The sequence below is a fragment of the Hippoglossus hippoglossus genome, chromosome 12 (genome assembly GCF_009819705.1).
Source record: "Hippoglossus hippoglossus isolate fHipHip1 chromosome 12, fHipHip1.pri, whole genome shotgun sequence".
NCBI classification, from domain to species: Eukaryota; Metazoa; Chordata; class Actinopteri; order Pleuronectiformes; family Pleuronectidae; genus Hippoglossus; species Hippoglossus hippoglossus.
The window spans coordinates 17,781,521-17,796,685 of record NC_047162.1 but is presented as its reverse complement, the minus strand read 5'-3'; the positions used below and the strand labels follow the sequence as shown (position 1 = coordinate 17,796,685).

Genomic DNA, 15,165 nt, shown 5'->3' with positions numbered 1-15,165 from the left:
ACACCTCGAAAAAAAAAATTGTCTCTTCTGTTCAAAGCCAGAATAACAAACAGAAACAAAACAAAACAAAAAAAGTCTATTTTTTTCTTCTTATCTTGAGGACACACCCACATTTACTGGGGGTTTATTTTGCCCCTTTATCAGTTTCATCTGTGGATGAATCAGCTGCTCTGTGGGAGGACCGAGTTTCCTCCAACTCCCGCGAGCACGTCCACTGACATGTAGAGGGACGGCCCCGGCGCTCTGCTCGGATTAAGCCGGTGGATGATGTTTGACAGGCCGTCGCGGTCATATCCGTACCGGCTCCCCTAAGTCAATAAGTAGCAGTGCTCGACGTGGTGGCCGAGGGGTTAGCGGGTGCAATAAAGTCCAGCACCGCAGGCCCCCCCCCTTTGCTGCAGGGGAACAAAAGAAAAGGGGAGATGTCAGGCGATATTCCCAGTCCAGTCCGACAGGTTCACACGCAGGTCGAGGAGAAGTCAACGTGCCGGCTCCACGCGCTCCCACTAGGCACCGATGTTCTCTGTGGCCGAGACGGGAGCAACGTGGCCCGGAGCTTCGCCAAAAACCCAGCGAGGACGGCGCTCTCCAAACTGTCCGGAGCGGGCGGGAGTCAAACGGCAACTCGACAAATGTTTCTGTTCGGGGCAGTGAGAGTGGTTCGGCCTTCAGTAGAGTGGACCTTTTTTTAAGAATATGTACAATTCGTTTTGCATTCAAATGTACTTATTTTTATCACAACAAAACAACCCCCCCCCCCTCCCTCCCTCCCCCCCCTCCCCCATGATTACCTCTTTAAAGCATAGTGAATAATTCAGCTGGGATATAATCATATACAAAAAAAACCTGCCATTCTGAAGTGGAAAGGGCCCCCGTGTCATGTGTAAGAGAAAGTTATGGATCATGCTGTGATGTGTCTGTGGTTGTTGAGATCAGCTACGATACGTAATCATGAGAAAAAAAATCTTTTCTTGTTGTTTATCTGTGCAGACGAGCTCGGTCCGCCTGAGACCACCGGCAGATTTTGGTTGTAATTGTGACGTTGAGGTTGGCAGAGGCCAGGTGACGTTTTAAGAACGGCCCTCGGCTGAAGTAGCACATGTGCATTAAAATGAAAAAAATAAAACAGAAAAAGTAAACTCTTTGGTTCGACATGCACATTAATGGAGCTCAGCATGAAATCCAACATCCGAAGGAAAAAAGAAACAGAAACTCTCGCAGTCACTCGTCTGAAGGGAGTGACTCATCTCTACGAAATAAAGAGATTGATATTTTTTTTTTGTGAACGACTACCGACTATAAAAAGTAAAAATAATCACAGTAAGAAGCCGCCTGCTCTTCACGCCACGTTCAGTGTCTTTTTATGTTACGTTTTATGACTGAAAACTCGTGTTTATTGCACTTTCCCTTTCCCTCCTGCCTCGGCGCAGGTGGACTGTCCGTTAGGCTGCGAGCAGGAGCCCCGTGATGCCGACATGGCAAAGACCAGATATCATTTTTGTCACATTCCAGATCACCTCCCGTTCAGTCAGTAGTGATACGTTTCCATTAAGGTGCTTCGGAAAAACAACAAAACCAAAAAGAAAATGATCAGCGATGGCGTCTCAACCTCGACTGTATACTGGTGAGTCGGTGTGTTTCTGATGGCAAATCCCCTCCAGGCAGAATGTGATATATATATATATATTTTTTTTACATTTTTTCCTCTAGTCATGTTCTGAAAACAAGGCCCCCACTGAATAAACCAGCTCACCTGCCCCTTCATTTCAAAGTCAGGGTTAATCAAAGGCCCCTTGCCCCCATTTCTAACAACCAGACTTGGCTCGCTAGCGTCCGAATTTGAGTGTGCCGGTGCGCTCGGCGGAGGGAAAGGGCCCGCCGCTGGGACCGTCGGTCGGTGGTCTGAGGGAAGGCGGAGGGGAGCGAGGCCCTGGCATAGGGGCGCCTATGCTGGCAGCGGAGGGCACGGCGGGCAGCGCCACTGTCTGTATGGTGCCCCTATCACGCGGCCCCAGGTCGTCCAGGCCCTGTGGGGGTCCCTCGTAGCCCATGTTGAGCCGCAGGGGTTGATGGGCCTGGCAGTAGTCGACAATGGGCTGCTCGTAGCGGTAGAAGGTCAGTGCACCCATCTGGTGGGGGACCTGTTTAGAGAGAGAGAGCGGAGAGGGACGAGAAGAGGACATGAAGAAAGAGAATGAGACACAAAGGTTGTCAGCAAACTGTGGAATTCAAATTTACCAAAAACAAGAAAAACTGATGAAAATGAAATGAGAGAATTATGTCCAATAATGTCATAAATGATTATGCACACTATTTAATCTGTTACGAGTTATCCACATCATGCTTCATGTTTTTATTTGATATTCATTTAATTTTAACTGAACTATTGTGTGTTGACAGTTTGGGTTGTACGGCCCCAGCTGAGGTTCACCACCTTTCACTGTGACTGGAGGTGAGAGGAATTTCATTTGTGTTGTGTGCACATATCCAGCTGCTGTTGTGTATTTTTTTTGTTTCGTGATGCAGGTGAACCAAGCTTTTTATTCTATCTAAAATAAACACGGATTAAATGCAGACTGTTGTCCAACTAGAACAAACGCCCCCCCGGATGTTCTGCGGCGACCACAGACACAGCTGTTTACCTTTCGACATTACATCCTTTCAAATGATGTTGTGTTTGGTTAATTTGTAACACCACATTTCACTGTGCATGTGCGACTCCAACCCGACAGCACAGTCATCTTGGCAGCTCGCTCCTGGCCCTCTGCAGTCGTCCTCACATGGCGACCACCTGAGCCTGCAGCTACCCAAAACCTGTTTGCTGCAGAATCCCTCCCCCCCCCAAAAAACGAGTGCTCTGAAGCATCTGCGACAAATCCTCTTTTTTTTTCAGATGTGAGACGTCTCCCCGAGTTTCCCTTCCTGCCCGTGACTTGTGCAGCGATGCTTGGTGCGACTGTCGCACGTTTACGTAGCACCTGAATGACACAAAACCACACTTGCTTTTGTGTTCAACTCGAAAGTACAAGAGTTTGGAGCAAATGGGCCTGTGCCGTGTCACCGCCAGCAGCACACGTCACATCTGGCCGTGTGTCTGATCTCGTGTTTCCCCTCCCCTAACCTCGACACGGCGCCAGACGCACAGATGAGACTCCTGAGACGCTCCGTCTAGTCCCGGTTTAAAGACGCACAATTAAGAGATTTCTAACGGGCCGTGAAAGCAGCGGGGTGAGATGGCAGCTGACCTGGATTACACGCCGCGCCCTGGCAGAGCGACGGCTCATCACATCTGAACGCAGAGGCGACAAGAAGCACACAACAGCGGGAGCTACAGATATGACACCAGCACGGAAGACATGAATAATACAACCCCTGACTCCAGAGGAGGCGTTGGGAGAAGAGCTAGTGTCGCATCTGCATCTGTCTTTCATGCACACTGGTTAAACCTTCTTATCGGCCTTCACCAGTGATGGGGACCAGAGCTCTGAACCAGTACGTAATTGACCCAGTTCCACCAACTTTCAAGCCCACAAACAAACGGACGTGTTTTAAAAGAGAATCCACTTCTGTAAAAGTCAATTTTTTTTACAAGATGCATGTTTTTCTATGGTTTTAGACTAAAGACAAGAACATTGGCACATGAAACCAAGTTTAGCTACTTGGTTAAACACCACAGGTAGAAAAATGGCCCTTTTGAATTGGTGAACTGCAACGTAGAAAATAAATAATAGTCCATAGCAATTACTGCTAAATACTAAATGATGTCCCAGAGAAGCAAAGCAGAAGAAGACAGGTTAATAAAGTGGAATTGAAAATAAGAGCGTCATGTACATTCATTAACTTAATATACCAAAGAACTTCTGAGAAAGAGAAATTATATTCGAGGGACTATAAAATAATTTAGGACAGGATTTCTTAAAAGGACGACTCTCTGTGTTAATGAAATGCAGATAAATGCAGAAGGAGACGGGGGAATAGTGTCTGTTTATAAGCGAATGTGTGTGTGTGTGTGTGTGAGAGAGCGAGTTCACAGATTTCAAAGTCAAATGGAAATGGCGTCGCGCAAACGCAGCCTGGCAGTTCAGGAATTACCCTGAACCAGGGGGCGAAGATAAAGCCACTCCGAAAGCATTAACACCAGTTCTGTTTCAGATAAAAAATGGTGTTATTCCGTAACCTGGAGCGTTACAGTAACACGCCCCCGTGATGCACTGCGGCATCACAATCCAGCAATTGCACAAATAAAACAGCTGCTGAGAGCTCGCTCATCCAGCGACGGGACACATTTTCATAAAATCACTTCTCCAGTCCACACATCCAACGACACCCACGCACCTCCAGAGCCGCCACCTTCCCTTCCTTCCGTACCTCTTTCCTCCCCAAATGGACTCCATTAAGCGAGACTGACTCATTACATTATAGGCACTCAGTGGATTACTCCCCTCATTTAGATACTAAACCCTTCACCAACCCCGCCGTCGCTATAGCCGCCACACCTCCACCGCCTCCGCCACCGCCTCCGCCACCGCCGCCGCCGCCATCCCCCGTCCTCCGCAGCTCTGCTCACAGCTCCCTGCCCAGGTCCAACGAATTAATTAACCAACATTAACTCCTTACCGTTTCAGTGGATTCTATCAAATTGTCAGGGCATAAATCTGGCCTCGTGCAGATTGCGAGTGTGTGTGTGTGTGTGCACGTGTTTGTGCATGGATGCCTGTCTGAATATATTTGAAAGAATAAGGAGGGTGAAGGAACAGAATGAGACAGAAAAGGGAGAGAGAGAAAATCCACTATATGTATATAAAGAGAGATGAGACGGCAGCTTTGAATTCAACTTGCACTTTTAAAATATTCGGCACGTGTAGAAGAACATGTGACGTTGAGAGATGCAAACCGATCCCTTGGCCAGATGTGGTTTGTCGACCACATACAACCCGAGATGCTCCCTGAATAAAACGTATATCATTGATATTCAGCCCTAATCCGTGTAGTTGAAAGGTACAACTAACTCATTAGGAACAGTATCAGCCTCGTTTTGTGCCTCTCAGCATTATGGGAATTATTAATTCCTCACACTGAATAGTCTGTTGACAGCGAAGACAGCCAAATATGTAAATGGCTAACATCTGGTCAGAAGAACAAAATAATACAAAACAGACACTTCAATTTACTTTCCAAATGTCCTACAGATACGTGGTTTGGGTGGGAATGAAACCTGGAAGGTTGCCGGCTTATCAAACCAAACCAAACACTGCAGAGAGATTATTTTTATATTTCAGCAAAATAAAAGCATCAAAGGGGTGAAGTCCGTCCTAATCGCTATAGATACGAATCGATTCTCTTTTGATTCAGTATCCACCAATGGAATCGCTTATCTCGCCTGTTGGTTTACTGCTTAGCAAAACGAACACGGAGGCCGTATTAAGATCTAACGTTGACGTCACTTTGAAATCGCAGCAACGCATCTCATCAAAGGTACAAAACCATTTGCTTATCATCTTGATTCCAGCATCTATATATATCTTTGGAGCGATAAGCCCCCGCGAGTGCAACCTGAGATCCTTCTGGCGGCTTCTGGGTCTAGTCTGAAGACTCCAGTCAGACGCGAGGACACAAAGACGCCGACTGTCTCACTCGCTAAATCTGACGCTTTCGGGGGCTTGTTGAGCGCTGAGCACATCATTTACATATCCAGCTGAATGGGAGCCCGATGACGTTATCGGGGGCAAAGTGAGCGGATGTAACGTGCTTGACAAATTGGTTCATTTTCCACTGATTGTGGTTGTTTTGCAAGGAAACACTTGAGATACTGTGTCTTTATCTGTGCATTGCATTACATGAAGCATCCTCATATCCAGGATGGAGACAGAACTGGTCCTGGCACCTGATTGCGGCTCTTTACATCGGATCAAGGGTGTGAGTTGTGCCGATCGTGAGCTGGAGCGCGGAGTACAGTAAGGAGGCTGAATGTAGCCCAGGGTCACGTCGCCATGCGCCAGGTAGCAGCGAGGCAGCAGGACATTTGAAAGGCAAAACGGTGAGCACAGCCGCTATGAATTATGTATTTCAGATTACGATAGAAGAGGGAAGCAGCGGCAATTATCCTCTTTCTGAGACGAGCAAGAAACGCGGCGACCGAGAAGGGAACAAAGTCCGTCAGGGGTCAAAGTTGAGAAGGAGCTTTGGAGACATGAAGGAGGAACAACGGACCAAAATACCACAACGCTCTTAGAACACACAAATCAATTGTGCCGCTGAGCAGTCAAGCTTTAGTTGGTGCAGGTGCAGCCCCGTAACGTTTTATTGTCTAGCGAGCAGCTCCCACCAATCGGAATACATTTGCATTGAGAAAAAAAAAAACACACACACACACTCACAACCTCTCATGCTGCAACGCTGGATGGATTTTCTTTTACATCCTTGGATCTCTGCCACCTCTATCAGCATGTGCTTCAACTCACAATGACTGGCACCCTGCCTCCTCCTGGATGTCTGTCACTGAACGCCTGAACGCTCCGCAGGGTGACCTCAGGCCCCGGAGCTTTGACGCAACCTGCCCAAGGAGACTCGGACCGCTGTCTGTCTTGTAAACCTTTTTTCCTTAAACTTTCATTCCTGGGGACTTGAGCTGCTCTTGTGTTCCGAGGTTATTTCTGCATATTTGATTGTCACCACTGTAAAAACCCGAGTCAGAGAACATGCATGTGTTTCTTCCCCATTCTACAAAACATATATTTCTAAAAAACAGCTCTAATTTGTTCGGTTTCATGAGTAACTTCAAAAACAAATCCCCCCCAAATTAATTTTCCACACCATCCCAGTGCCCCTCTGAAGTCGTGTTTTTCTCTCTTTTGCCTTCATGCTTTCATGAGCAGCTAAGGAGGCAGCGCCGGTGCCACGGGCAGACAATGCTAATGCCTCCGTGGGCTTTAGGAGCATTACAGTTCAAAAAGTCTGCAGCCCTTTCCCCGGCCAAACACTTTGATCCCCTCCCGTCACTGAATTATGGGACACAGCAGCAGAACCAAGTCGAGAGGAGGCGCACTAAGAGTCTCCCACTAAAATGTTGCCCAGGCTTTAGTTTTTAGTTTTTTTTATGACTGTGTAAACCCATGAAGAAGGGAATTGTTTGTTTACCAGTTTTGAGTGGGAAGTGTTTTTTGTCTTCCTCTGTTAACATGAGAATTATAAACATTTTTTAAAAATATTTTTGTGAATATTAGCCGTTGTTGTTCTGCTCCAACATGTCAACAATGTCTATTGCGATATTAAATATAAAAACAATTTGCAGGATACCGATTCACTCCCGAAAGCCACCGTGAACCACGAGCTACTGGAAATAACTGTTTAATTACTCTTCTCTTTGTCCAGTCCTCGTCCCTCTGGTCCTCTTTGTAGAGTCGTATTACCATAATTCATTTTTGGTCCATCTATATTTAAAGGAGACTGCGATGCATATTTGATGTAAAGGTTCAGCGTCTGTGCTGTTGGAATTGTCTCAGTGTAACCACATCCCACACGACTGTGCTGTTGTACAAAGTAGTAACTGTCACAGGGAATAAATCTCAGCTTCCACGGGGCTCTGCTTCTCTTTTCAGATATTTTCCACTGAGCTCTACATCATTTTTGGGGCAAATAGGACATAAACAAGAGTGAAATCAACGGGGCTGCGTCGCAGAAACTTAACCTACATGCAAATAAAGTAGGAAACATAGAAATAAACTACGTTGTTCCTTCCATACGTCACGTTACAACATGTCACAGTGTTAATGGCATATAAAGAGGTGAGGTGTGTAAATATGTACTTGTACATATGGTCCAACGGTGCCAGATGTCTCTCGCTGAATTTCAAGTGATAAATACATCAACTGTGTCCTATATGCAAAATGTCACCGTGTGTGTGTGTGTGTGCGTTGCATGAAAGTCCATACGTGCGTGTGGTTCTGCTCACATGCATCTGTCCGTGCGAGAAGAGCCCGTGTGGGTGAGCGCTGCCTCTCACATGTCTGCTGCCGCGGCGTGCGAGGGGAGGGATAGTCGGCACAGATGTTGCTGGGCGGGCGTCAGTGACACGGAGCCCACCAGTCGGGCTTTTCAGCAGAGCAGTGTGCGTGGACATGTCTGAGGGGGTGTGAAGCTAAACACCATCAGTTTGCTCTCAGACAGCACATCCCGAGAGGAAGCCTTCCCAGCTGCATGGGGCAAGTGTGTGTGTCTGTGTGTGTGTGAGTCTGTGTCAGTATAACAGATTTATGTGTGTGTGTAGTAGTAGTAGGGCACATCTGTCTTTGTGTTAACATCTGTCGTAACATAATCAAAGGCAGCATGAGAGAATGTTGATGAAGGAGAAATCATCATCATTCCCTGGAAATTACATCTTCTTTAAGAACAAAGCAAAGTGGAACTAGAACGGCAGAATCCTCCGTCAAGGCCAAACCCTGGAATAGTGCATTAAATCCATCGTATGCGTTTGGACGTAGTTGTAAAAATATTAAAGATAAATAAAAACACGTGATCTCAGTTACAGATTTGTTGCCCGATTTGTAATCTTACAAACAAACAAACCTCTACGGATCCATCAATCACTCTGAAGCTGCGTGTCCATGCATTCATTTCCTTTAACTTCATTTGATTTGATGGGACCAGCGAACCCCTCCCATCATATAGAGCCCCCCCCCCTTGTTAGCTTGTGGCCCAGTGACACACGTTTAACCCTCTCATTTCCAAAAGTGCAGCGGCTGTGATCGAAGTGCACGACAGAGATTGATCCACTAATCCTCCGCCCCCCCCCCCCCACAGGCTGACACCACACTACAAACAGCCCTGTAGCACCGAGTGGAGGATTCACTCTGCTGCTCCGGGGACTCTGCCGTCACCGAATAATGCTTCCACTTCCAGTGATCAAATGAAATCCAGGAACACTTTGATCATATCTCCTGGTGAAATTGTATACCCTCACGTTCCATTTCACAATTTGGGAAGCTAAAGACGCGTGTACCTGCCATTTCACTGTTTGTTTTTTTTTAAGAGCTGCATCCATTGAGTGGGCGTAAAGAGACGAGTCATAAAGGGTCAGTTAACTTCAGAGGCAGAATGTGCAACCTTGATATCCCCTCGTTGAGCCGCGGGTAAAAAAAACAACCGTCCACATTTTTAAACTAATTGATTCTCTAAACAAGCCGTTAGTCTCCCGCTAATTCCATAATGACTTCAGGTCCTTTTATGTGCAGTGACTCTTGATTACAGGTCTCTGACACAACACAACACAACACACACACACACACACACACACAGGTACACTCCGTATTAAAATCAGGGGAAAGTGGGGGAAAGTGGGAGCAGGATCGAGGCCCCCTTCACACACCAGTGAGCGCCCATCACGACCTCCTCCCACTTCACGGTACGTACAGTAGAGGAGCTTCTGCCGACCACAGGAAATGGGCCGTGAAATGTTACTCACCACTCAACACGTGATCTAACACACACACACACACACACACACACTGCAACACACAATCACAGCAGCTCATGAAGCACTTTTTACTCATTTTACAGTTTCATGTCATCTCACTTCCGTCCTGTACAAATCAGGGCTGCGGTTAATGATAATTATCATTGTTAATTATATTTTGGATTATTTGCTTACTTTACTTTAATTGTTATAATGTCATTAGTCTGTTTGCTTTGACTGACAAACATTGGTTAATTTATAATGATATAAAAAACTAGTTCTCACTTTTGTGAAGCTGTGAGCAGAAAACGTTTTGGTATTGTTCCCCTTGATGGTGACTAACTCATAATTAATACTCCAGACAAATCTTCGGTCACTTAACCAATCAAGTAAATGAGTAGTTACGCTAATTGTTTCAGCCAGGGGGCGTATGATTGCTGCTATAGCACTGTTCAGCTACTTTAATAAAAAAATAACAATAATAATAATAATAATACAAGAGCCAATCATCTTATTTGTCTTAACACTCACAGTAATTAGCTTAACGAGGAGTAGAGAGTCAGTGTTTTGCCTCTCAGGCTGCTCCACCTTCAGTCAACTCGACAGTAATGTGACATAATGATGATAAGAGCATCAATAGAGATTAAACATCATATATATTATGATTAAATCATTGTCATTTTTGTATGTATTATTTGTCATCAACCAATAATTACAGCAGCTTTATTTTCAGATTAAATCCAGCACTTAACCCATTCAAATCTGCGAGGTGTGATTTAACCGAACACCGTAAATGATACTGTTTGTAAATGTTAATGAAGTCCGGGCACTTGCTGATGTTGTTTCATGGCTAAACAAACAAACGTCTCCTCGTGCAGTAAATCTCCTGCGACCCGGCGCCCGGCTGTGTCTGAGGACGGCAGAGTGACGGGCCGTGTCAAAGGAGAACGATTTGTAGTTTCATTTCTGCTGTCCCACAATGAATTCAAAGTTCCCAAATCTCTTGGCTGCCTATGTCTCGCATTATGTGTGGCTTCCCACCGCGGCGGCGGCAGCGGCGGCACCGGCAGTGTGTCTGAGTAATGAGCATGACCTCAACATAAACGCTGTGTGGCCAACTTGGCTCCACACTGGGAGCGTCCGTCGCACTTTAATCAGGGATATTGGGGAGGAGTGTGCCGGGGAAGGCAGTGCCGGGGCTTTTAAAGACCTGACTAATAAGACATGTCAAAGGGAGCTGGGCAGCAGCCAGAACTGATACCCACTCCCTATCTGCTCTCCCCCCCCCCCATCCCGCCTCGCCGTGCACCAGCCTCGGCAGCGTGTGCACACAGATGGTCTTTTAACAAAGCTGGATATTCACTGATGCACACAAACAACGCAGAAAGCATCTCGAAGCAGCATGCGCCCTCATGGCTAATCATTTTCTCCCGTCTCTCTTGGCTCGACTCACATTTTTCACCCTTGTCTGACTGTTGGAAAAAGTTGGAAAAAGGTCACATACTTTCTCCCTCCCTCCTCCTCCTAATTATTTTTTTAAAAAACCCATTTTTTCCGCTCCACGAATCAACATGTTCTCTCTTCTGAACGCCAGAAATCGAAGTTTCTTTTAATTATTTTCTTGACCAAATGCTACTTGTCGCTCGCTCCTCGGTCGCTGGACAAACGCCATTCGTGTGAAGATGTGTAGCAGCGAGGAAGTGAAGGTTTCTTATTCATCAGATATAGTAGATGCTATAAGTTATATGATACGTTTTATGATAAAGTAAGTGTACAGTGACGTTTGGTACAATAATAGGTTTTTGTTAGCCAAGGTTATTAATCTAATTCCATAAAACCTTATTCCAGGTCCACATATTTACACATTTTCAATTATTATACATCTGATTTCACATTTTTTGGGGATGTGAGCTGGTTAAGAAACCCATAGTAATTAGTACAAGTTTAGCATTTTCATCCTCTGCTTCTTTTAGGTGCACAGACATGCATGGAGCTCCCTTTTTGATTCAGAATCACAGACACTAATTTGAATTAGAGCGATAACAACAACTTATTTGCCAGTAATTATGATAGATTGTGGAGTGCAGAATTAATGAGGAGGCGTATGTTTTCATCTGAAAAGGTAATTAGCCATCGGGCTTAAGTAATCGTAGGAGAATCCAGGTCGCTACAGACGCTCCCCGAGGGGACAGTTTTGCATATGCCCGCAGCCGAGCAAATCCCTGGAGAGACAACCTTTCCACTGATAAACCCTGACCCCACAGTTCCTTTGAGGCAAGAACATCTCCAGACTGAATTTCAATAACGCCGCGAAGGGAACTGAACACTGAGAACTGGAGTCGTCTTGAATTCAGAAGAATTTGCAGCAAATAACCTTTTTGATCACCTTGGTTTTCTTTGACAAGCTGAGCCGACGCTGCATATCGGGTTTTTTCCTCAGGGTTTATCTGCATCAGTTGGTTTTCAATTCTACTGCGTCACACATTCACCAGAATAAGTAAGTTAGCATCACGTGGTCTTTATTGTATCTCAGCTTTGTCATATTCTCACTGTGTGGTGCTGCTAACTTGTCATTTTTCATCGTATCCTTAAAATTCTCATTCTCTTTTGTGCCAAATTTGCATTTCCACCTTGAAGTTGTTATTGTATCCACACTGATGCTGCAGCTGCAACATCTGCCCACACGTGACGCCTGCTGCACGTCTGACTTAAGTTTCTCTACCATGGAGACGAACTCATTTCAACAGTACAGTGTACAGGAAAGCTATTATTAAGCTGTTAAGACGTCAGACCCCTTGTTCAACTCTGTAAAGAAATGTGGAGAAGGAGTTTTACCGTTCAGACGATGATGTTCGAGTTCTAAGGGTAAGTTTTAGTATTTATGTATTTTATGTATTTGTTTTCACATTGTTGGAATAACTGTGGATTCATTTCCAGAGTTGATTGCTTCCAGGGCTTCAACAACCTATATCCTTAACGATAAACGCACAGTCTTATTTTTCTTATGAATAGTTGTTTATATGTCGTATAAAAACAGACATTTCTCCTGAAATAAATAAAACCACGGTCTGACTTTACAGAGTCCGTCTGTTTTTCTTTTCCGCCTCCGACACTGTCAAGTTGTTTACTCATCTCCAGGTACATGCCAATCACTTCCCTCAGTTTCCTTTGTATCGGCGTTTACAGACGTCCCACTCTTTTGTTAGCTGCACTCATTTGTGTGTCTCTGAAGAACACTGCGTGGCTGCAGCCTATTATGCTCACTACTCATCCTAGCATCTCTCCAGAGCACTTAAATCTTCATGTTTGAGAACATTCTCAACAGCGAGAACAAAAAAAAAAAAACGATACGTACACGCGGTTGTTTGGCTCATATTCACACTGAAAACAAAGCAACACATGCAGCTGCAAGCCGAGACGAGCACAACGCTGAGTGACGGGACCGATGGCGCCGTAGTAAACCTTGTGAGATGCCTGTTCAGCAAGTGGTAATTAAAAACTGCCTGAATCCTCAAATCCCTGATAAATATTTCATCAGGTTGCTCATGTAATGGAGCAACAATATTCAAATTGCCGTTAGTGAGATAACCACAACACACACACACACACACACACACACATTCTACACAATGCAATAAGCAGAAAATACATGTATATTTGTGAAGTTACAGCAGAAATGGGTAAAGTGGATATAACGCAATTAAAAGGCGACTAAAACGAAACATCCCATCTTTAATAAAACTGAGGATTTCTTTGGGTTTTAATATTGTTGGAAACGTTTCGGATGCAAGTCCCCAAGTCAACAAAATGTATAACAAAGGTGTATATGAATAAAAAAGGATAAATGTCACGGCGGCGCACGATACAAAAATAAAACTCTTCTGTTGATATTGAAATAAATATAAACTCTCACAAACGTCTCGTGGAGCCGCATCACTTGTTTAACATCACACTTCCACCTCCAGTTCCAAACTCTAAAAATTACCCTTGTACCACCTGAGGAGGGTTTTTTTTCCCGGCGTCGGCGCTGCAGGATTTCAGAGACACATCTGTTAACAGATGAGGTTACACAAGCAGAGTTGGAGTGGTCCAGAGGGAGGGGAGGGGGGGGGTCCAAACCTGACAGAATTTTTGAACAGCAAAATACCCCAGTCTGGTGCACTTTGACCAGCAGTCTGTCCGAGCCTGCAGCGATATGCTTCCATGCACTGTCAGGCTCCCTGTCACCGTGTCTCTCGCCTCCCTCCTACGCCTCTGTGTTGCTCTATTACCTCGTCGTTTCTTATTTTTCTCCTCTCCCTCATCTGTACCTGCCTCTGTCATCTCATCCCTTCCTCTCTCGGTCGGGTCAGGGTTTGAGAATAACCAGAGGAAACGCAGTAAAATCAACAATATCACCTTTAGTTATTTTCAAGAAAAACAACTTTCTCAAAAAACGTGCGTCTCTATCTACTCACTGGTTTTGGTTTGCTTGTTAGAAAATGAAATACAACTGGAGTTAGGATTCAAATACCTTTTGTGCAAAGTTTCTAGCAAATGCGTGTCGCAAACTTCAATGCGTTGCTTTGCATGGGGACAGATGGCAGACGCTGTGCAAACTTTCTGTTCTCCTCATGCAGAACTAGCGTCCTTGTACCTGCGTTATAGTGCAAACCTTCCATTTCACCATATGCTGCCAGCCAAGTCAAGTGTCAACCCAAACCTGCACTCCGCTCTCCATCTGGCGGATAGTGGCACTCTCCCTTGCCAGGCCCCAACTGACTGATTTCAGCCATCTTTGCAGATTTCACGATCAATTGCCCGTTCAGTCAAGCTGAGCGTGTAGCTGCCTTTTGTCTCTTAGTTCCCAGGAATAGAATTTATAGTTCCTCTGCTTTTCATTCCCTCCTCTTAACCTGCAGCTTTTTTCCACGTACTCAAAATTGCAATCAGCGATTGGCAGAACGGAGCCACAACTAAACACACGGACAAACCAAGCGTACACAGGCAAAAAAAAAAAATCAATTTATATCCTGGCATGGACTTCAACGGAATTCAAAGCTGATGTAAAATAACTGATCTGTTCTGAATACTAAACCGAGAGTCCCTCATATTTGTTAACGGTGCAGATCTGAGAGTACTTGGTGGAGAGAGGGGACGGGAATTTGGAAATGAACACCCTCTTGTCCTTGGTGCAGTAACTTATCTCCCCCTGATGGCATCACAGTCAAATTTCTTATGTTTATGGATATTAGAGACGTACATAAATTCATTAATTCAGCCAGAAGTGTCTTGCAGGCATGATCACACTGTTGGAGAATACTAACACCTTGCTTCATGCCCTGTCGAGGCCCTGTCAGACTTCTAATGGGATGTATTTGGACGTCCTTGTCAGAACAGTTCGTTATCGCTCACAATGGAAAGAATAGAAGCCGCAGTCCGGGGGCGTCTGAGGGCAATTAGTTTCTTTACCGCTCTCGTTTTTTTTCCTCTAGTTTAAATTCTCGAACGAGTTAATGCAGTTAAATTATTCTTCTGTTGGCTAATTACACAACAGCTTGTTGAGGCATTTGTGAAAGCTTGATTAAAATAATGTATTATTATTATTATTATTATTAAAATAATTACCATCATTATCATTATCGTTTTTCTACAGGCGTGTGAAGTAATTACATGTCTAAGCACCGTCGGCCATATGTTCTTGATTTGGTCTTAAGAAAATCAAAGGTGAATAT

The 15,165-nt window shown here is 45.0% G+C and overlaps 1 protein-coding gene across 2 annotated transcripts in view; it reads right to left on the bottom strand.

Moving 5' to 3' along the window:
* Positions 1-1,280: 1,280 nt before the first annotated feature.
* LOC117771755 (leucine-rich repeat transmembrane neuronal protein 4) overlaps positions 1,281-15,165 on the bottom strand; it is an 84,068-nt gene continuing 70,183 nt past the window's right edge. Inside the window, exon 3 of one of the 2 annotated variants that reach the window (XM_034602488.1) lies at positions 1,281-2,141. In XM_034602488.1, the coding sequence (XP_034458379.1) occupies positions 1,827-2,141 (315 nt within the window). In that variant the 3' untranslated portion in view covers positions 1,281-1,826. The remainder of the gene's footprint in view (positions 2,142-15,165) is intronic. The other variant, XR_004615639.1, reaches the window with a different exon arrangement.